The sequence below is a fragment of the Tinamus guttatus genome, unplaced genomic scaffold (genome assembly GCF_059628265.1).
Source record: "Tinamus guttatus ecotype Peru unplaced genomic scaffold, ASM5962826v1 Tinamus_guttatus_pri_ptg000656l, whole genome shotgun sequence".
Lineage (NCBI taxonomy): Eukaryota > Metazoa > Chordata > Aves > Tinamiformes > Tinamidae > Tinamus > Tinamus guttatus.
The window spans coordinates 259,677-281,091 of NW_028289190.1; the positions used below are offsets into that span (position 1 = coordinate 259,677).

A 21,415-nucleotide genomic window follows, 5' to 3' on the forward strand; every position below is an offset into this window, starting at 1 on the left:
GTGAATTTTATACCCTGAAATATGGCCAAAATAATTATATTCTGGCTAATCCCCAGATGCAAAATACCCAAGGGATCTTAAACAATCTTCATTTACAGAGAGTTCTCATTTACTGTTTAAAGCTAAGGTCTACGTTTTGCCCGGAGAGTGTTACTTCTGCCCAGAGCTACCTCTCAACCTGCTCATCCAGGCAGCAAGTTCCCTCCAAATCAACGTGCCCAGCAGCACAGATGGAGTCAGAGCTCGGCCAGAGAAGTGCTCTTCTCTCTGTGGAGGTAACACCACACTGTCCATGAGGCTTTCATGTCAAGAGCTGCGCTCACGCTGCAAGGAAACCGTTCGCATTTCCATATCAAGCAGCAAGCAACTCACTCCACCCTCTCGCTTTTACATACGAGTCACTTGATTTGGGGCTATATTTAAAAAAAAAAAAAAAATCTTTTCACAAGCCCCACCCCTGAAGTCTTCAGGCAGGCCCTGTGGACAGGGCAGAGATCCCCACCAGCTGGAGACTGAGATTCAAAGGGAAGGAATTAGCAGAGAGTTCAAAGCTGTGGAGCTAGTGCTGTCTGCCTCCTACTACCTCCCACCTCCTTCCCTGCTGGTTCTTTTCAAAGCAGATTAGCTTTTGCATAAAAGTAGTGCAGAAGGATAGAAGACTTACTTTACTAAAGACAAACCCTCGATCTGAATACGCTTACCCTGAAATATGCTGGTGATAATGTCACTAAAAAAAGACCCCCCCCCCAACAACGCACAGCATAATTACTTTGGAGTGAAAGTGCAAAATGAAGTTTATTTATAATTGTTCCCTCCACTGGACTTCTGGCGGCCCCAGGGTACGAGCTACAAGTAAGGTGACAGGGGATGTGAGGACAGGGCCACCAGCAGAAGCCTGTGCTGGAAGCTGGGTCCTCCTGGGCCACTGTTAGTGATCCTGACCTGCAAACACTAGGAAACGACCGAGTGCAAAGCGGGGGTCTTGATTAGATACAAGGACACGTGCTGCTTAAGAACTTTATCTATAACATGGCAGCTATTATGTTTTAAGGGCTGTACTTAATACAATTTTGATATTAACATAAGCTGTTTCTTTAGAAATGAAAACATTTTTAAAATGGCGGGAAAGCAGCAATTGATCAAAGCTATAGAACGCTCAGTACCTAATAGTCTCTTCTTAAAAAAGAAATAACAGGGTTTAGGCTATTTTGAGTTTTACAGCATATCATTATTCAAGAATCAAGATTTCTTTTCAAATCACGCCAATTTACTTTCCAAGATGACAAGAAAGAAATCTATTACAAGAAGAAATTCCACATGAGAATCGAGGTGTTTTTGCATTCTCAGTGTCAGTTTTTACTGTATATCATCGAGTGCCCAGTAAGTCAATGCTTCAAAACACCATGTACCTCTGTTAACGTATACGCTTCCTCTGCTGTGCACTCAGCCTTCACGGTGGGGTTACTTAGTGCAAAGATGATGGGCTGCTCGTTGATAGAGGCCATGGCTTTGATCACGTCATGCGAGAAGAGCCGTCCAGCTCCTGCAACTCCTGGAGACGGAGGGAACACCCAGAAATGGGATCAATACTCGACTCCTCCAGACCACAAGTACAGATTAAGCCCTTGTCATCCCCAAAGGCCAAGCAAACCATCACAGCCTTGTCATGCCACAGGAGACAGACCCCGAGCACTGCTTCAATACTGCCTGCTTAAAGATCTCATTCTTCACAGGAACCTCCAGTTTCTGCATTCCAAAAGCCTATTTCACATCTTTTCCGTACTGCTCCGTGTAAGGAATGCTTATGGCCGCCCTGGATAAGCAGGGGATGACTGCAGCTCTCTGAGGATGATTCATCCTCACTGGGTGTTAACTGTGCAAGGCACTTTCCCTTCATAATGGCATTTCTGACCACACCTAAACACACAAATACACAAAAATGAATACACCAAATATAGGCTTAAGGAGAGCTACTCAGTCCACTTTTTTTTTCCACCCCAAAAAGTGACGTGCAGAGGAAATTACAGAGTTGTAACAGGAAATACTTATAATCCACCTGGCCTCTGGGGACAGCCACAGTTATGTATTGTTGCCGTTCAAGCGGCGTGGCGACCTGGTTCAGGAACGGCACGGCGACCTCCCCCAGGCCGCTCGGGCCATCAGCTCGCTGACACCAACGTGGTGGACGGCAAATGGCGTTTATTGATGGGTAACAAGGTGTTATATAGCTAAGGTTCACAACGTCACATCCGTCTGCTTACATCATAGACTAAACGCTATTGGCTATTAGGGGCCCTGTCTTTCCGTACAGCGCGATATCTTCCGGCCGCCGGACCCTGATTACCCACAATGTATGTATCTATCTAGTTATATATGTGTGTATATATATGTATTTATAGGTATGGCATATATGTGTCAGTGACTTTATAGGTAGTGGTGACAAGGGAGTGCAGTACAAAACAGCCTCTGTTCTTTCCCCTTTGGCCGGTGTAGGGAATACATCTGGGAGCAGAAGTGCATTCCAAAATATGATCCTTATTCCTGCCCTTTGCTGGGTTTCAGTTCCCTGTGGCCATGCCGTCCCCGAGAACATGCTCAGAGTTGTTCTAAGCAAGGTCACTGACGGGCTGGACAAGGACTAAAGCAACAGCCAACAAAACAGGCACAGAAGGAGCTGCAGCAAAGGATATGCCGAGAGATAACTTGCAGCTCAGTATATTTTCAAGCAGAAAACAGCCCTCAGTTTTTCTTATTTATCCCAACAGAAATGGGGATCGCTGTCACCAAGCTCCTTGGGGCCATGCTGCCAAAAGCAAACACTGCAAATAACCAAGTTGTGGAAACACAGAAATGAAAAAGGACCTTACTTACCAATGATAGCTGAAGGCTGAAGTACATTCACAGCCTTGACAAACGTTTCTGGTATCTGCTCTGGAGCCGGGTGCGTAAATGGTTCTTGATTGGAATCTATCACGTGTTCTCGGCCCTACAGATTCAAGTTGATGGCGTTATGAGAAGGCCGTGGAAAACACTGGCCATTGGTAACGTGGTATTTCCAGGCCTGATGCATCCTTACCTGAACCAGTAAACCATATTTGTCAAACATCCATATTTTCTTGTAGGCTTCCTCGGCAGAAACACCACTTTCCATCATAGCCATGACAATGAGGTTTGCAATTCCCAGGGCGGCCTGACAGATTAAAGGATTTCTGTTTTTAATGACCCACAAAACAGGTCTGTCGACGCAAACACCACCCCATTCCCCACATATCCCACAGAAACTATCTGTTAGGTGTAGGGTACGGCGCTCGGAAGATCTCGCGATGTACGGGAAGAATAGGGAACTAAGGCATATGCCATATTAGGTAAAGAGCAACGCTTATTGGCTATATAGGCATGCTTCCGCCTTTGCTACCTTTATAAGATCCAGCCTGCGTATATTAAACGCCATTTGCAGCATCCTCATATTGGTGTCTGTGCTCTCTGGCCCGGGCACGGGTTGGACGTGCCTGGCCGCCTCGGCGGACGGAGTTGATTGCCGATGTCAGGCAACAAGTGGTGACCCCGACGTGATACTCCGAGGCGGCGGACCGCAGGCGGTCGAGGGATCCGGATCATGGAAGGGATAATCAAGGTCGTATTATCGTGTGCTCGTGAATGGGGGATTTCTATGAAATCGAACGCAGTTAAGAGCTGCATTGAGCGGCTCCTTGAAGAAGGGGCGGTTAACAGTGCCGGGGAAGTTTTATTCCCCCAGCACTGGCAGAGATGTACCACCGCGTTAACGGAATATGGTATGTCTAAAGGGAGTGCGAAAGATCTAAAGACATGGGGAGTGATACGGCAGGTCCTCCAGAGAGCAAAAGAGGAAAGGGAGACTTGGAGGCCAGCACGGGAGGCGCTTGGGAAGAGCGAAGCAGTGGGAGTGCAGACAGAGGCTGATGAACAGACCCTCTGCAAGCTTTCGATCTGGTGCAGAGAGAATGGGTTCCAAGCCGAGCCCCACCTAGTATTCAAACCCGATGTGAAAGCCAAAAGCAAAGTGGCCGTCGGAGCCACGGCAGCCTTTGCAAGCACTTCAGGACCGGGACCGCCACGCCACTGAAACCGCTGGTGTTTGGAGATCCATCGCTAACCCCCCGGCCCGTGCCTGCCTCTGTGCCTGCACCTGCGGCGCCTACACTGTCTGTGCCCCTGCTTCCGCTTGTTAGATTGCCTTGAAAAAAGGAGAAAGGGGGGCTGGGGAAGAGAAGGCGAATGAGATCAAGGAAACTTATGTTGCTGAAGGCTTGATGAAAGCCAGGAGGGAGGTGCAGAGGAATTTGATCTGTCTTTAAAAGTGGGGGTTGAAGAACTGTAATGCTTTAAGTGAGGACGGAAACCGTTATTAGGGCTATTATTTCTATTTGCTATGTTCATCTCTATTATGTGTTGTATCCTTTGTATATTGATGCCAACACGAGGTATGGTTGAAAGGTGGAAATTTGTATGATCTGTAGAGTCATAAAACTATTGTGCAAAATAGGATCCAAGACCCTGAGAAAGAAGATGTTTGCCTGCCCAGGCTGAGCGATAAGGAGTGCGGAGGCGGCTGCCCAGCCAGGCTCAGAGCTGACCTCCTCCAAAAGCAACTGAAGGCGGCTGCTCGACCGGGCTTGTAGCCAACTTAACTGCAAACATCCTCTAAATTAGTTTGAAGGTCAAACACCCGAGAGGGAGGGAGATGAGAAAGGCAGGACCCTCGGACTGACGACTGGGACAATTTACTGACATGCGCACCTGCGCACCCAGGAGGGAAGGTTATGTGACTGAAGGCGGAGTTTGTCCACCCGCCCTGGTCTGCCTGCTGGCACGTACTGGCCCTACGTGGCAGGATGCACCGGGCATAAACAGACAGTGCAGAGAGAAAGGAGGGGTGAGACTCCTAACACTGAGACCCACGTTGTCTCTGCGGGGACGCCTGCTGAGTTGGGAGCCTGTCAGCAACCCTCTAATCTGCCAGCTCAAGAGAATGTTCAGTCTCAGTGTCCTGCCGACAAGTATTACCTCACGAGTAATTAGGCATACTTTGCTTCTTTAACGTGCTTTCACCTGAATAGCCGTAGCCACTTTGTTTTGTGTGATTATTGCCGAATCCCAAACCCATTCGCAACCTAATTGGCAGCGAGGATGGGATTAGGCAATTGAGACAGTGGAACTCACTAGTGTAATGCACAGCTACGTGAGGTCGTGCCACTGAAGGAAATTGTGTTTGTGCTGTTTGTATCTGTGGTTTTTAGATCTTTATTGTGTAATATATATATCAGCAGAGAGGGCTAAATAAGCACAACAAGAAAGTCCAGAATTTGAAAGTGGGAAAGCCAGGAATAACTCAGACTACGGCGTCCCCCCCCACCTCCTCCACCCACCCACCCCACCGATGGAGGACTGGGAGCCGTACTCTGACTTGTATCCTTGGAAAGAGACTAGGGAAGTACTTCAGCATGGGAAACAAGAATGAAGCGATGGCCACGCTCCAGTGCAACTGACACGGAAGGACCTGCAACAGTCCTTACAAATTGTAAAAGCCTCAATGCTACTGGAGCGGGGGCCTCCTTAATATACAGAAATCCCAAGCAATTTCTGGGGAGGAAACCAAATTGAAGCTATGCAAACATAAATAGAAATGGAAATCGTGAACCTTTCAAAATGATTGGGACATCTTAATAATCGATTTGAAAGATTGTTTTTTTCACCATACTATTACATCCTGAGGACCATCACATAGTGGAACATATGAACCAAACGCTGAAACGCCAGCTACGAAAAACAAAAAATTGGCAAGAGCAGAATATGTTTTAAAATTTTGAGATTGCCCCAGGATAGCCTAGTCCCTCTGATGGTCAAACACAGGGCTGGGCTAAAGGGAGCCCTGACAGAAGTAAAGTCGGGTCCGAGTAAGGTGATGCTGACAGACTGGAACACGGGAAAATGGACGGGACCCTTGGGCTTAATAACCTGGGGAAAAGGGTATGCTTGTGTCGTTACAGATACTGGAACCAGATGGGTGCCAGCAAAAATGGGCGAGACCTTGGCTGGAAGCAAACTCGCATACATCAAACATAGCAGGCAGGCAGCTGGTACCCTAGCTGTGGAAAGTGTGAGCCTGCAGAAGAACAACATGGGAGGAAGAAGTGTTACTGTTATTATTAGCTGTATATTGTGGCTTTTAGGAGGTAATATTACTTTTAACGCTATTATAGAAGCTGATGCTACTTTTAACACTAATGGATATGTTATGCTACTTAGGCGTATTGTTAATTATACCCAAATTAAGAGTTGTTGGCTTTGTGGGACAGCGGATCAATTGATGCACTGGTGTTAGGTATTCCTCAAAGCAACTGGACAGACCTGAATCCATATAGCCTACTCAATACATCATATCAGTGCACACAGGAGAATGTATGGGAGGGCACGCCAATAGCCATCATGCTGGAGGAGGCGCTGCAACAGCGCAGCACCACAGCCTCCATAGTCCATGTGAGAAGTCATGCCAGTATACAGAGATATTATCAGGAAGGCAACAATAAAGCTGATGCAGCAGCCAAGGGTGTATGGACAATAACACAAGCTCGTGCTATACACGAGCACCTCCACATAGGAGCGAGAGCCCTCGCAAAGCATTGCAACATTCCCCTTGCAGCAGCCAGGGATGTGGTAGCCACTTGCCCGTATTGCCAACGATCGACTCTATGGGGTGCTGGGGTAAATCCCCGTGGCCTAAAGGCAAATCAAATCTGGCAGTCAGACTTCACATTATGCCCTTTATTCAGACCACGACCCTGGTTAGCAGTTACAGTGGATACATGCAGTGGACTGATCATAGCCACACAACACCAGAGGGTTACTGCGCGTGCAGCTCACCAGCATTGGATAACGGCTATAGCATGGTTAGGCGTTCCGCGAATAATCAAAACAGATAACGGCTCCTGCTTCACAGCCCAATCTACGCAAGACTGGGCTGACAAATGGGGAATTCAACTGCAGCACGGAATTCCTCACAATAGCCAAGGACAGGCAATTGTAGAGAGAGCAAATCAAACCCTCAAACAAAAAATCAAGATCCTTGGGGAGGGGGAAGGTCATACCCAAAGAATTCCCAGTATGAAGCAACCAGAAATTTTGATGCGAGCGCTATATTCGCTGAATCATTTCATTCGTGGAAATGAGAACAAGGCACCAGTGGATAAGCATTGGGCGGTCGCAGCTATAGAGGATGGGCCCCCAGTTCTGGTCAGGTTCCCAGAGAAAGGGATATGGGAGTCTGGGTGGAACTTGGTAACCCAGGGAAGGGGCTACGCGGCCCTAAGACAGCAGGAGGTAGTGAAATGGGTACCCGCAAGGTGGATAAGACCGAACCTCAAAACTCATGGCAACTATGAGCTTACCCCTACAGGAACAGCTGGTGGGACGACCCCCACGACCCATACACCTCAGTGATGGAGGATTCGACTGGACCCCGACCTACTAAGAAAGCACCTTGTCCAGTTGAAAAGGAAATATTGGAGAATAGCAAAACAAACGATCGACATGGCAAGACGAGGAAAGGGTCTCTTTGCGTTATCCTGCTGATACAGGTTGTATGGAGTCGACCAGGAAACACAGAATCCTAGGCCCGACAATGGGCGAGGGCGAGAGGCGCATCCCATTATTGCCTCCCCACCGGGGTGGAAAAAGGGGAAAGTCCTGATCTCAACCTGTGTTGAAAATGTTGCAGTTTGAAAGCCGTAGTGGTAATGGTGGTGGGGGGGGGGAAGGAGGTATCAGAAAAGGTATCGGATTCACGAACAGTCTGTCAACTGTAGGTCCGATTGCCCCCCCTCAAACAAATAGTTGAGTTCACAAACAGTATGATTTATTCAAGTGCAGCATTTACAAAGCAGGTTTCGGATGTTAGTACAGGAAATTCTCTACTAGAGCATGGGGTTTTTAGCTAGCTCTGATGTACAAATGTGCAATCATCACTCACCCCAGAAAATGGGAGAAGACGTCCAGTCTCGAGTCTCCTCGGGCAGCGTCCCGGCGCAGGGGGAGGGAAGGGGGCTCAGCCTCTCGACTGACCCAGGAGTTACGATGAATTCTTCCCTCCAGACTTTTCATCCTTAGTTCACCTTTTATACTTTTCTTTACATTCAGGTGGAGCTTGAGTGACTAAAGTCATACTTAACCTTGTTGTTGATTGGTGGAAAAGTTTCTCGCTTTCATTTAAAGGTACAGTCAACCGAAAATCTAAAGCGCACGCTCAGTGAGGGGTGGTCGTACCTCGGAGGCGGGTAACTTCTGAGATGGAGGTACGGTTTTCACATTATAATGAGCAAAGTTCAAGCAAAGTTCATCATTTGCCACTTTTACTGGCACAGCACCGGACTTGTTATCGTATATCTCTCATTAGACGGCCACTGTGCAGCTTATCAACAGCCCAGCAAAGGGAGCGCAACAGAGTTTGGCCGCGGAGCTTTCACCCCGCTCTGTCCTCCATTACTCCCTTTCGCAGCTGCGAGGACGGCAGATTGCGTTGCCCAGGGAACCGTGGAGGAGCAGAGTCCGTGCATACCAACCATCCTGGAAGTGGCAACTGTGTAGCACCCCAAGCAGGCCTCTGTAATGCCAGAGCTATGTGAGGCCCTAGTTTTCCTCTCAGTTCCTGCTTTCAAGCAATTCTTCTACAAACGCTCCTTCCACACAATCCACTAACATGCTTTGCTTTTGTAAGTTTTGCGGCTCCGCTAACAGATAACGCTTTATGCAAATTAATGGCACGAAGAGCAGCAAATCTCACAATACTGCCTAGTGGGACAGTGTATGGGGAATCATGGTCACCATATGGGTCATATGTTAATGTGACATACCGCTCCCATCATGTGAATTTCACAGGGTACCTAGAGATAGTCACTCAGAAGGCTCAGAAATGGGAGAGAAAGATTACATCAGACCCCTCTGCCACCTGTGAAAGTTATAATACAATAAATATAGACAGAGGTGTGGGAAGATTTAGCTACGGGGATGATGAAGGAAACAGGGAGTGGATTATACCCGAAGACTTGTTAGACACTCAGGTACAAGATGGACGAACGGTACTATAATTCTCCCCAACTGAAACGTTTCCTGCTCTAGCGCGCTATGCTTGCTGGCTGCTGCATACCTACCACCAGACAAAATACCCCCAACCCTTGTAAAATTTTTTTGCCCCCATGTCACCTGATGTCTTTTTACCGGGTAATATGAGCGAGGCGCCATTCCTCGTCCTGGTGAATGCTAATATTACTTGCCTCGGCCCGATTTTAGGATCAACAGGGCTATACAAAATTCAAAGCTCGACCTGTCACTTGTTGCGGACGAATAAAGCAGTAAACACGTTGTCTCAACAGATAGCGGCAGGTCTTAGGGATGTCAACCAGATACTCAAAGCACATCATGAGGCCATCAACGTAATCTTCAAGATTCTCCAGGTGGGGGGAGGCCGGTCCAGAACATTCAAAAACCAAAAATTTTGTTGCCTGACCACAAAAGACTACGAGAAGATCGACAAGAGGTCGGAGGCCATTCAAAACGTAGGATCAGATCTGCTACAGATGATAAGACGTAACCCAGGAAACTGGAGATGGCTTGAGAACATAGGCAACAGTATCTGGACATGATTACTATCCTGGCTCAATTGAATTGATTGTGGAAGCTTGGGTTGATTATCATTATGGTATTGATTGGTGTCTTTTGCAGCATGCCTATTTTGTCATGTATAATCCACTATGTATTGCATCAGCTATGACGCTCACAGAAACAAGGCAGTCACAATGTACGCTATTAGCAGCTTGTTCAAAGTAGTGATATTTAGGATATTTAGATTAACATGGGGGGGGGGAGATGTAGGGTACGGCGCTCGGAAGATCTCGCGATGTACGGGAAGAATAGGGAACTAAGGCATATGCCATATTAGGTAAAGAGCAACGCTTATTGGCTATATAGGCATGCTTCCGCCTTCGCTACCTTTATAAGATCCAGCCTGCGTATATTAAACGCCATTTGCAGCATCCTCATATTGGTGTCTGTGCTCTCTGGCCCGGGCACGGGTTGGACGTGCCTGGCCGCCTCGGCGGACAGAGTTGATTGCCGATGTCAGGCAACAGTTAGGTCAGCTCTGAAGCACAAGCAGTGTTGGCCTAGATGGGAGCAGGTTCCTGGGATCAAGAGCATTGTGTCTAAGCAAGAAGAGGGGCAGCTCTCCTGGGTACTGTGACCTCCTGCTTTCTGTACCTCCCTCTGCTCTTGCTGCCTGTGATAGAGCCTCTGTGGGCAGAGAAAGCAACAGGGCAGAAAGGGATGTTGCCAATGCTTCCCTTCCTTTCCCCCTTTCTCACTGCATCATAATTTTGTGGTAAAATCTCCTTCTACTGCACACAAATTCCTGCTGCTTTGAGAAGTCCATGTAACAGTGTGAAAATCTGAGCCCTGGCAAATGCTACGTGCCTTTCAAATGGTCTTCTTCACACAAACACTCCCTTTATGAATGTATTTTAGCTGGCCTTTATATAAAGAGTTCTGCAATAAATTTCAAAGGATGTGAGCATCCAGATTTTACAGAACTAGAAAATATAACTCAGTACAACCTTTTGTTGTCCTAGAGGCCTCTAAAGAACTCACCTCTCCTGCCCCAAGGAACAGCACTTTCTGCTCTGCAATGGGTTTACCAGTGGCTCTCTGTGCTGCCAGGAGTCCTGCTAAGGCCACTGAGGCTGTTCCTACAAGAGGAATACAGACCTGAAAAGAGCTGAACAGATCTACATGGCAGGTTATTCCTTTAGGCAAGGTATTTGCATATACATTAGAGAGCATAAACAAAGCTCATACCTTGAATATCATCATTGAAGGTACAATACTTCTCTCTGTATTTTCTCAAAAACCGAAAAGCATTGTGATTTCCAAAGTCTTCAAACTGGATAAGGGTGTTCTGACCATACCTACATGGCAAATACTCTTATCACTAGATACACAAACAAGTTCTTTTAAAGAAGTTCTTTTAAAATAAATTCTGCATCTAAACAATTATCTCTGGACAGAAGATCTCAGGCGTCTCATTGTTTAAAACGGTTCTCCTTTCGGTGTGTACTTAACAGATAACTAAAAATGGCAAGTTCCAAGTCACAGAGAAAAATCACTACAGAACCAGAAATACAGCCCGTGTCTCCTTTCTTCTAGTCCTATCTTTATTCCTTAGATAACTTTCAAGGACAGTGTGCCATGTGCCCTTTCTGCCAGCAGTTTTGGCCATAGTCTTGTACAGAAAATTCTGTGTCATACCTGTCTGTAATGGCTTCCATAAATTCATCAATTAGGTCATCGTAGACCTGCGAGCGATCCCTTTTCTGGTACAGGCCCATATAAAATGGATCTTTTAAGAGCGTCTGAAAAAAAATAAATCAAAGACAGCATCAGGATGAGTCACTTCCTCAGTATACACTTTCCAGTGCTCACAGTAACACATTTTGCACCGTTCTCAAATATACTGCATTTATACAGCCACTTTAATTGCCTCCAGCCTATATCAACATTCAGTAATATCAGCTGGCACTTGAGGTTGGCGATGGCTGCTTTTACAATGGAACAAATCGATACTGTGAACAATAAACGGTTTTAATAAATGTGATTCACATTTCCAGCCTCTTAGGTCAACTTGACTGTCTATTTTATAGTCTTCCAGCATTCGAATTACTTCCAAAAGGTCCATTTCATTGTCATGTTAGCTGAAGTTTTTCAGTTGCTGATATAAAGCAAAATGCCATTAAATAAAATACTTGGTTTCATCGTAAAACAAAGCATTCAAATAAAAATCTCCTCCTATAGTACTGAAACCTTTTATTATAGTACTAAATACTTTTAACAGTTCTGGGGATAGTTTACAGCTAGGCAAAGTTTAGTCAAACTCACTGTATTATCAGTTCCAACGTCGATACACACAGGCAAGCACTTATCTGGATGTATGCCGGCACACGCCGTATACAGACACAGTTTGCCTACTGGAATTCCCATTCCATAGACACCAAGGTCTCCAAGACCCAATATTCTTTCTCCGTCAGTGACAACAACGGCCTGTAAACAAGCGAAGTTACATATGACCGCTGGTTTTTAAGGTTTAGAGTAATAGTAACCGTGCTTTTTTCTTCTAGGCAGAAATTGAGCTATGTTTATACGGTTAAACTAAATAAGAAGAGATAATATATATATTTTTTTAATCTGAAGTGATAATGCTTTGCCCTTTGCTCATTTTTTACCTATGCAGAAAGTAGACAAGATAACGTTAGAATCTGCCATGCTCCTTTTTGTTTGCTGAAAGCTACTGCCCTAATCCCTGAGGGCAGAGTGTGAAGAATCCAGGCCACTGTGTGGAGGAGCCTCTTGTAACTTAGGTTTATGATTTCCCCTCCTAAATCCGGACAGCAAGAAGTCAGGATGAGTGTTACCCACCTCATCTGCTTTTGTGGTTTTGGACCCAGCTGGGTCATATAAATTTAATGGCAAAACTTGGGTTTCCAGGCCACCACTCTGTGTTCTGATATGAGGACAAGATCACCTAATAAATGTACTTTGTACCATGATAAATAAGACCCAAGCACATCCTAGCATGGAAAGACAAAGTAAAGCAAGACACTGGCAAATCTAGCTCTGATCATCACTGTCCACTCAAACTGTAAATCTCATATTTATGCTTTCATTAACTGCATTTGTCATCATTGTCAAACAACTGCCAAGGATGCCTTATTTAGCTTTTTTTTTTCCCATAAAATATCAACCAATTTTTAGAAGCTCAACTCAGATTAAACAACAATTAGGGGAAAGAAAAAAAAAAAAAAGAGAGAATTAGATAGTACCTTAACATCATTCTCTGGCCAGTTGTTCACAATTGATCTTATATGACCTCTGTCTGAGATGGAAATAAATAATCCTCTGAAAGAAGAAAACAACAAACCAGAGATATTTTATAGGTGATAATTAAAAAATTCACCTTGCTTTGTAAAACAGAATTTTGAACACTAAAATTTGCATGAAAATAAGTGTTGAAATCCATTGCATAAAAGTGAAAAGACATTTTCTAACATGCTTAAAATCTAACACGCTAAAACAAAAACAAAAGCAGAAAAAATACTGTTCATGCTGCTACCTGTATTTTACAGAACTAACTGTACATTTATCATATGCCCTGCTTCTGAATAGGAGCAAAAAAAATGTCCATTTTTTACCATCTTTGGCACAGCAGCTGCATCGTGCAGTGGAAGCAAAAGATTAGCCCGTTTCTGCACAGCACTAAAGCCCTCAAGTAAGAGGGCTCCAGAAACGCAAAGGAGTATCATGGAAATAAGCTGAAATGACTGCCAGGCTGCACAGATTTCCTCAACATGGAGCTAATAACCTGAATGGCTATTTTGAATCACCGAATTCAGCCCCCAACCAAGAACACTTAGTGCTTCAAGGTAACTGAAAATGGTCTTCTAAACCAAGCTGCCCAGCCCTGCTGGCAGCTGCCAGCAGCTCTGCCTGAACAGGTGAAGCCCACAGGAATCTGAGGAACCCACCCAAGCTTCATCCTACCTTGGAAGGGCACCAGACCCAATGACTTCCAGAGATGCTTTCAACCTACATTTTTATCTAAACCCTCTGCTCCTACACAGATGCTCAGCTCCACAGACACAATTTTGAGAGCTGGAAAAAGTCACAGCCACCTCCTGGGAATGCAAGGGCCTCCTGGGAAGAGATGGAAATAGGGCCAAGCCCTGCATTTGTGGCACATTACCTCTCCTGTTTTCAAATGTCCTTTTTTTTTTTTTTTTTTTTTTTCCCCTCCCCCCCAAAATAAACTGGGTCTTCAGTCATTATTTAAGGAATCAGCCTAACTTTTATGTAGCTAAATCCAAATGAAAATGAAATAAAGCATTTCCAAATCTCAGGGAAGTATATAGAGAAAAGGATAATAAAAGTAGCAGCAATATGTATGTATTGTTCTTACTTTGGTCTCCTGAAGATGTGTCCGTACTGGGAGCAGGCAAGGCCTACTGTTGGTGTATACACAATTGGCATTAACCTCTCAATATCATCTTGTAATACCCTATAGAATAATTTTTCATTTCTCTCTTGGATGCCCATTATGTAGATATACCTGTAATAAAGCAAAAAAAAGTATGCTTCACATTTATGCCTACGTAAAATAATGTGAAAAAAAAATGACAAAGAAAAAAAAAAAACTTGCTTCATATATCTTCATGAAATTCCTTCCCTCACTCAAGCTGGATTTTGAGAACTAAACGAAAGTTGGAGAGAGAAGAGTAGCAGTTCTAAAAAGCTGTAATAAAAATAACTGATATGATATACCATGCATGCTAACAAATTAAGGCATAAACATGCATTATGATCTAAGATAACCCATGGATTTATCACAGGATGCAGCTGGGAGTCTCATTAATAATAATAAAAAAGATTTTTTCAGCTAAGAGAGTTCTTGACAGTAAAGTCTTCTTAATCCTAACATTAACACAGCTGTGAGACTAACCAACTCCTAACAAAAGTCTGAAGGACATAGCTCAGGGTGTGCATTAAACCTTCATTTTTGCCAGTGTATATAGCAGCCTATCATATACTAACTCACATCCAGTGTAGCTGACTGGACAGGTAGACATCATTAACTAGGGATTATCTTTGATTATAGCTGCTGGGTGCTTGGCCTGTTTACATGATTTGACTGTTTCAGATCAGCAGGTGAAATCATGTGGATTTAAAAGTTATCTTTCAAATGGCATGAGAACAGAGTTTCAGTGTAGTCCAGTATGCTTCAAATCATTCTAATCATTCTCATGCTACTCTTGACTTTATGAGACTGCATATTTTCTTGTGCAAATATACATACTTTTATAGGAAAATGGCAACAAAACGCAAAAAACATGCAATTCTCCTCCAAATATTAAGTCCATAATTTCCTTCTAGCAATAATTACAGCATGGAATAAACTTCTTTTTTCCACACCTAATTTACAAGTTCCTAACTTACCTAAATTCACACATATTTTTCCAGTGCTCTCAAATACTAAAAAAAATAGTTCTTTGCTCTGACAACCTGCTAGCTAAATCTTACATATAACAGAAACATAAGAGCAAGGTCCTCAGCAAGCTGATGCCCCTTAAGTCTGCAGCTCTGTTACTGGCATATTTGTGTACAGTCTTTTTGTTACTTCACGACTATGCAATGCTCCTAAATTGATCCCCAACCTCCTTAATTTACATAAGGAGCTGCTGAAACAAGTTCATACAAAATTGAAAAAAAACTCCAATAACTGGAAAGTCTAGTGGAGGCCAAGAAAGCGTGCTTGGTTATCCCAGTGAAATATTTTTGCCCCAATTCCCATCTACTAGCATGACAAAGGCCGGAGGAGCACTTACTTTTCCAGGGGGTCGTTCATTTTTGCCAAATTCTTATGGAATCGTAAGGCTTGGATGTCTTGTGTCTCAATTTTCGGAGGTAGAAGTCCTTGCAACCCAAGCATCTGTCGTTCTAGTAATGTGAATGCCATGCCCTGAAGAGAGACATTGAGTAGTGTTTTTCTAGTTTATTTATAATGTATTGGCCATTTCTGACTACGCACTTCCAGGATACCCATGCACACTGCTCAAATATGTCAAATGTACCCTTATCCTGTTGCAGGTGGCACAGTTAGAACTAGGAGATCCCAGTGCAGACAGGCTGAGGTTTGAAAGTAAAAATAACAGGAGATTCTTGAAATGTTTCAGAGAAACATAAGGTTGACCAGGAACACGCAGGTCACCCAGTCTTGTCTTGTTATGTTGCAGTCACAACCAGTAACATTTAATCACAAAGAGTTTTCTCTGAATTGCTCCATTTGCTGCATTTGTTCATGCTTCCAACAATCTAGCTAAAACCTAAAAAATTATTGAATTATCCAAGCGCTTATACTGAATTCACATCTCAACTAAAATCCTTCCTTTTTAGGTAGAGCTAGTGCTAATCTCTTAATCTCTTCAATTTGCTACTACCAAAAGGCCTTACCTGTAACAAATTAAGTTTTAGAAGAGTTAATCACAAAATATCCCACTATTTCCACTCTCCCTTGTTGCAAGGTAGGTGGAGTTTTACTTCAATTTTAAAAGTTAAACATCACTGTTGAAAGCAAAATTAATTTTAAATCTTTTAGTATTTTGATTTAAAAACAAATTGCAGCATAGATTAGGTCCCAATATGACTCTAATCCTTAATACATTTTGAGTTATTTAACAATTATATTCAAGCAGGTATTAACTACTGGCACTTTATATAGTTAACAACCTGCTGTGAGCTACCTGTTATTCAGCAGAGATACTGTCACCAGGCAATTAGCTCCTAGGCAAAATTTGGCAAAATTTAGTTGATACGAAACCAGACCTCAGAGCCAAAACAGCTAATCTCACTTCTGGCAGCAACTGACCCCATTTTAAGTTTCTACCAGAAGAAAACTGATAAATTTTCTTTAGTTTCCTCGGCTGGGTCAGTTTGGTGAACAGTTAACCAATATTTGAGAAAGCAGGAGCTGAAAAGGCAAGAAAACCTTCCCTGTGCCATGGCACTGGACTAAACCATGAGCAAAAGCAGAAGCTGAAAAGGCAAGAGCTGCTCCTGCAAATGCTTTGAAAGGGAAGGAAATAAGGAACATCAGCTGTTGACCAACGGGGACTCCTCTGCTGAAGCAGTTAGATTAAAAAACAAAAGCACCCTCTTCTCAGGCTTCCCTACACCTAGGGCAGACTGCCTGCCAACCTAAAAGAAGAAAAAGTTTAAAAATGTTGGGTTTTGTAGAGCAGTTACAAGACAAACTCCATCTGCAATCAGACAAATCACAAGAAAAAAAAAAGAAATATTTGCCTGCTTTAGAATAACAAAAAATAAAATTAGCAATTTGAATATGCTGAATTAGAATTCTAATATAAATTAGAATATATACCTCTGCAGAGAGTCAAATAGACTACCATAGGTATTTGTATAAAGCATGCATATTCTTAATTATAAAACCCTGAGGTTTAATCAAGACTATACTTCACTGTAATTTTGCATACTTGAATCATTTCTGGCCAACACAGGTCAACTACACCTCAGGAAACTCCACTACTAAAAATAATGGATTTTGATTGATATCATTTTTTTCTTTGTTTATTCAAATCACCATTTATTCCGACTACACTGTTTCACTCTGTCCATCTGCTTTTTGGTACTAACAACTGTACACTGTATTCTGAAGTAATAAAATACTTGGAAGATTTAGAAAACAAGCTAGTCTACTTCAAGGAGGGGGAAAAAAGATCAAAAATAAAAAATAAAATTAGAAAAGCTTGAAGTAAGTAACCCCAAAGTAGACCGATCCTCTACATTTCTAAGCAAGATTTAGCTTTCCATGTCAACAGACTTGACATGTAATAATAAATTCAATATATCCTTTTCCTATTATCTGCAAGTTATTTGCAAATTAGTTTTTTTCCTCCCTCACGTAACTGTTATACTCATGCTTTCTTCTGATATCTTCTTTAAGTGGATTTCAGATTATGGTTTATTCCTGCTCTTTTTACCCCAGCCACTTGTCATTTGTCGGGTGTCACCACCATCATAGCCATGTGATGCCTCTTCTGAGAAATGATTTGAGGAATCAAATGTTGCAAATGAGACCAGAAGCAGGAAAGAGCAGGGCAAACCCAGAGAAACAAACACCCGATGCTACCGTTTCCCTCTGCTCAAACACATTTCTTGCAAGATTGTCAGTGTTTGGATGAACACAAATAAACTAGAGATACGAATAGAGCTGAATCAAATATTTCCAGGGATCTTTGACCCATTTTCAAACACTTTTTGAAGGAGTTCTAAGTTTCTGTCCAGGCATACTTATTTTTCTAGCCTTTGGAATTCAGTATATAGATGACTAATTATGGTATTAACTTATCTTGAGAGTTAAAACAAACAAAAACACATCAAAAAGCTAGTCAAGTGACTCAGTGATATGATATTTTATTTCAAAATAACACAATTTAGTTGCAATCAAAAAAAGAAAAAAAAAACTATCATCAGTATAAACTCAGTTCTAAAGAATTCTACTCTGGTTTCACTTCTACATCTTTCACAAGATTTCCTAAAAGATCCTTGAGGAACATAAATACATCCAACAAAGTTGCTTAAAACTGAAGCATGCAAAAAAAACACCTACCATCTGTCTTCCATTTCTGCTTAAACATCTCATAAATTCTATCAGTTTAGGCCTTTTTAAAATGACAGTTTCTGCACACAGTACCTGCTGTACGGCTGATTCGGGATAGGAAGCTAAGCGCAGCTGGGACTATTTTGAACATTACTTTAGGCACTGAAAAAAATAGAAATGATGCCAAAAGATTTGTGATTTATGGTGTTATGAAGAAAAAGAAAAGTTAGTCTCTTATCAGGAGATTATATAAACACTTATCCATAAAGTCATTAATGTGTCCCTAGTCTAAGATATGCTAGAGGCCAGAATCCCTTTAGTGGCTCTTTACTTACGAAGCTAATGTTTCACTGTAAAGCAGCTGAAAAATCTCTCTAGCAAAACTACTAGACATCTCCCTTTCAGAAACTACTCATAAAATCCCTTAAAATAAAGTCTCTTTAATTTCCATTATTGGCACAGACACCGTGTCGTGACTTTCTCTTAATTTCCCTGTACAGTAAACCCAGTGACAATAAACTGTCTGGGTCCTTAATAATAATATCAAATGAGCCCTCAGGTCTGTAGGCAGAACAGCTACCCATGTTTATTCAATTTATTCACATTTCTTTCAGTCTACAGGCAGCCTAGTTTTTAAGTGCATCTGGAGTAAGGAGAATTTTAAACACAAGGAATTTGTCAAGGAGTCCTAAGCACTGCCAGCTGCTTGTTTATGAACAGGACAATTAATCATAGAATCATAGAATGCTTAAGGTTGGAAGGGACCTCTAGAGGTCATCTAGTCCAACCCCCCTGCACACGCAGGGTCACCTAGAGCACGTGCCACAGGACTGTGTCCAAGCAGGTTTTGAAGATCTCCAGAGAAGGAGACTCCACAGCCTCTCTGGGCAGCCTGTTCCAGGGCTCTGTCACCCTCACTGTTAAAAATTTTTCCTTAAGTTCCTGTGGAACTTTTGGTGCTTCAGTTTGTGGCCATTACCTCTAGTTCTGTCCGTGGCCACCACTGAAGAGAGGCCAGCACCATCTTCCTCACTGCCTCCCTTGAAGTACTTATAGACCAGGGGGTCCTCAAACTACGACCCGCGGGCCGGATACAGCCCCCCAGGGTCCTCAATCCAGCCCGCCGGTATTTACAGAACCCCCCCGTCCCCTCCCGCCGGGGGTTGGGGGGGGAACCAAGCAGCCGCAGATAACTTCCTGCCACTTAATCCGCGCGCCGGCCTCCGCAGCCCCCAAGCACCCGCCGGGACTGGGCTGAAACCAGCGCCTCGTCCTCGACCTGCCCCCTCCAGGGGGCGCCTCTCGGCTACAAACCGCGCCGCCGCCGCCCCGTCCTCGTCCTCGTCCTCCTCCTCGTCCTCGTCCTCCTCCTCCGCGATGCGCGGCAGGCGAGAGGCGCGGGCATCTCCTCTGCCGGGCAAGCTCAGTCGGCAGCCTCTGGACTGCGAGGCCCAGCCAACTCGGGCGAATCGCCAGAGCCCCGGCGCGGCAAAGCTCCTTCAGTCCCTTCTGGCCACCCTGTCCGGTCTGCGCGGCCGGGCTGAGGAGGGGGGCGGCGGCATCAGCATCAGCGAGGTGGGCGGCTCCCCCGTCTCTCCCTCCCTCCCTCCAGCTCCCAGGCAGGACCAGCAAGCCAGCACCAGTGGGAAGCGCGCGCACCATCATGTCAAAAAAAAGACAAATTGACTCCGAGTGCAGGGTATTCCAAGAAAAGTGGACTTCTGATTATTTTTTCACGGAGTACAAAGAAAGAGCCGTTTGTCTGATATGCCAGAATTCAGTGTCTGCGTTCAAGGAATACAGTTTGCGTCGACACTACGAAACTCAACATAAATATGATTCTTTGGTCGGACAAGTGAGAAAAGATAAAATATGAAGACTGAAACATGGATTGACAACTCAGCAAAATACTTTTGTGAAGCAAAAGCAGCTCAATATATCATCACTTTGAGCAAGCTATCAAGTTGCCAAGCTCATAGCGCGCACTTGCAGAGCATTCATAGAGGGAGAATTTGTTAAAGAATGCCTTCTTTCTGTTGCCAAAGAGATGTGTCCAGAGAAGGCAGATTTATTTAGTACAGTGAGTTTTTCAGGACCTACAATGACACGAAGGATTGAAGAAATGGGGGAAAATTTGAATCTGCAGTTGCAAAACTCCTCAAAAAAACTTTGCTATTTCTCATTGGCACTCGACGAAAGCAATGATGTTCGTGATTCTGCACAACTTCTAATTTTCATTCGTGGGACAAATGATTCTTTCGAAGTCACAGAGGAGCTTGCTGCGCTGAAAAGCATCAAAGGAACAACTACAGGAGAGGATATCTATGAGAAAGTTTGCCAAACTATGAATGATTTGGAGCTGGACTGGGGGAAACTATTCAGTGTGACAACTGATGGTGCTCCTAGCATGGTGGGGTCCATGAAAGGAGTGGTTACACGCATTAACAAAGAGATGGACAAACGCAACCATTCACATCCAATAGCCATACACTGCATCATCCACCAACAAGCACTGTGTTGTAAATCACCGAAGCTGGGCTCTGTCATGAAAATTGTAGTTTCTTGTGTTAACTTCATTAGAGCTCATGCACTAAACCACAGACAGTTTCAGGAATTTCTGTCTGAGCTAAATGTTGCCTATGAAGATATTCTGTACCACACAGAAGTCCGTTGGCTGAGTCGAGGGAGAGTTTTGAAACGATTTTATGACTTACTTCCACAGGTTTATGATTTTATGCTTTCTAAAAACAAGGAAGTACCAGAGCTCAAAGATGCAGAATGGAAATGGCACCTTGCGTTTCTGACAGATGTAACAGAGCTACTCAACAATTTCAATGTCCAACTTCAAGGAAAGGGGATGCTCATCTGTGATATGTGTTCACATGTGAAAGCATTTCAAGTCAAATTAGACCTGCTCATTAACCAAGTAAAGGAGGAAAACTTCTGCCATCTCCCCACAACTCAAAACCTGTCTGCAGAAAAAACAGCAGTTGCATTCCCAAACAAAACATGCATGGATGTACTAGAAATGTTGCAAAAGGAGTTTCAAATTAGATTTAAAGAGCTTCGTCTCCATGAACAGGACATACAGCTTTTCCGGAACCCATTTTCTGTTGACATTGAAACTGTTGATCCGATTTACCAAATGGAATTGGCCGGACTACA

The 21,415-nt window shown here is 43.8% G+C and overlaps 1 protein-coding gene across 1 annotated transcript in view; it reads right to left on the minus strand.

The window, feature by feature from the left end:
• The window catches only part of LOC104565901 (NAD-dependent malic enzyme, mitochondrial), a 38,063-nt gene that overhangs the window by 3,695 nt on the left and 12,953 nt on the right, over positions 1–21,415 (minus strand). Inside the window, exons 3-12 of the mRNA XM_088536314.1 lie at positions 15,459–15,592; positions 14,036–14,185; positions 12,903–12,978; positions 11,962–12,123; positions 11,335–11,438; positions 10,885–10,994; positions 10,678–10,775; positions 3,077–3,190; positions 2,872–2,986; positions 1,410–1,552 (exon numbers count right to left, since the gene is read on the minus strand). Coding sequence (XP_088392440.1) covers positions 1,410–1,552; positions 2,872–2,986; positions 3,077–3,190; positions 10,678–10,775; positions 10,885–10,994; positions 11,335–11,438; positions 11,962–12,123; positions 12,903–12,978; positions 14,036–14,185; positions 15,459–15,592 — 1,206 coding nt within the window. The remainder of the gene's footprint in view (positions 1–1,409; positions 1,553–2,871; positions 2,987–3,076; positions 3,191–10,677; positions 10,776–10,884; positions 10,995–11,334; positions 11,439–11,961; positions 12,124–12,902; positions 12,979–14,035; positions 14,186–15,458; positions 15,593–21,415) is intronic.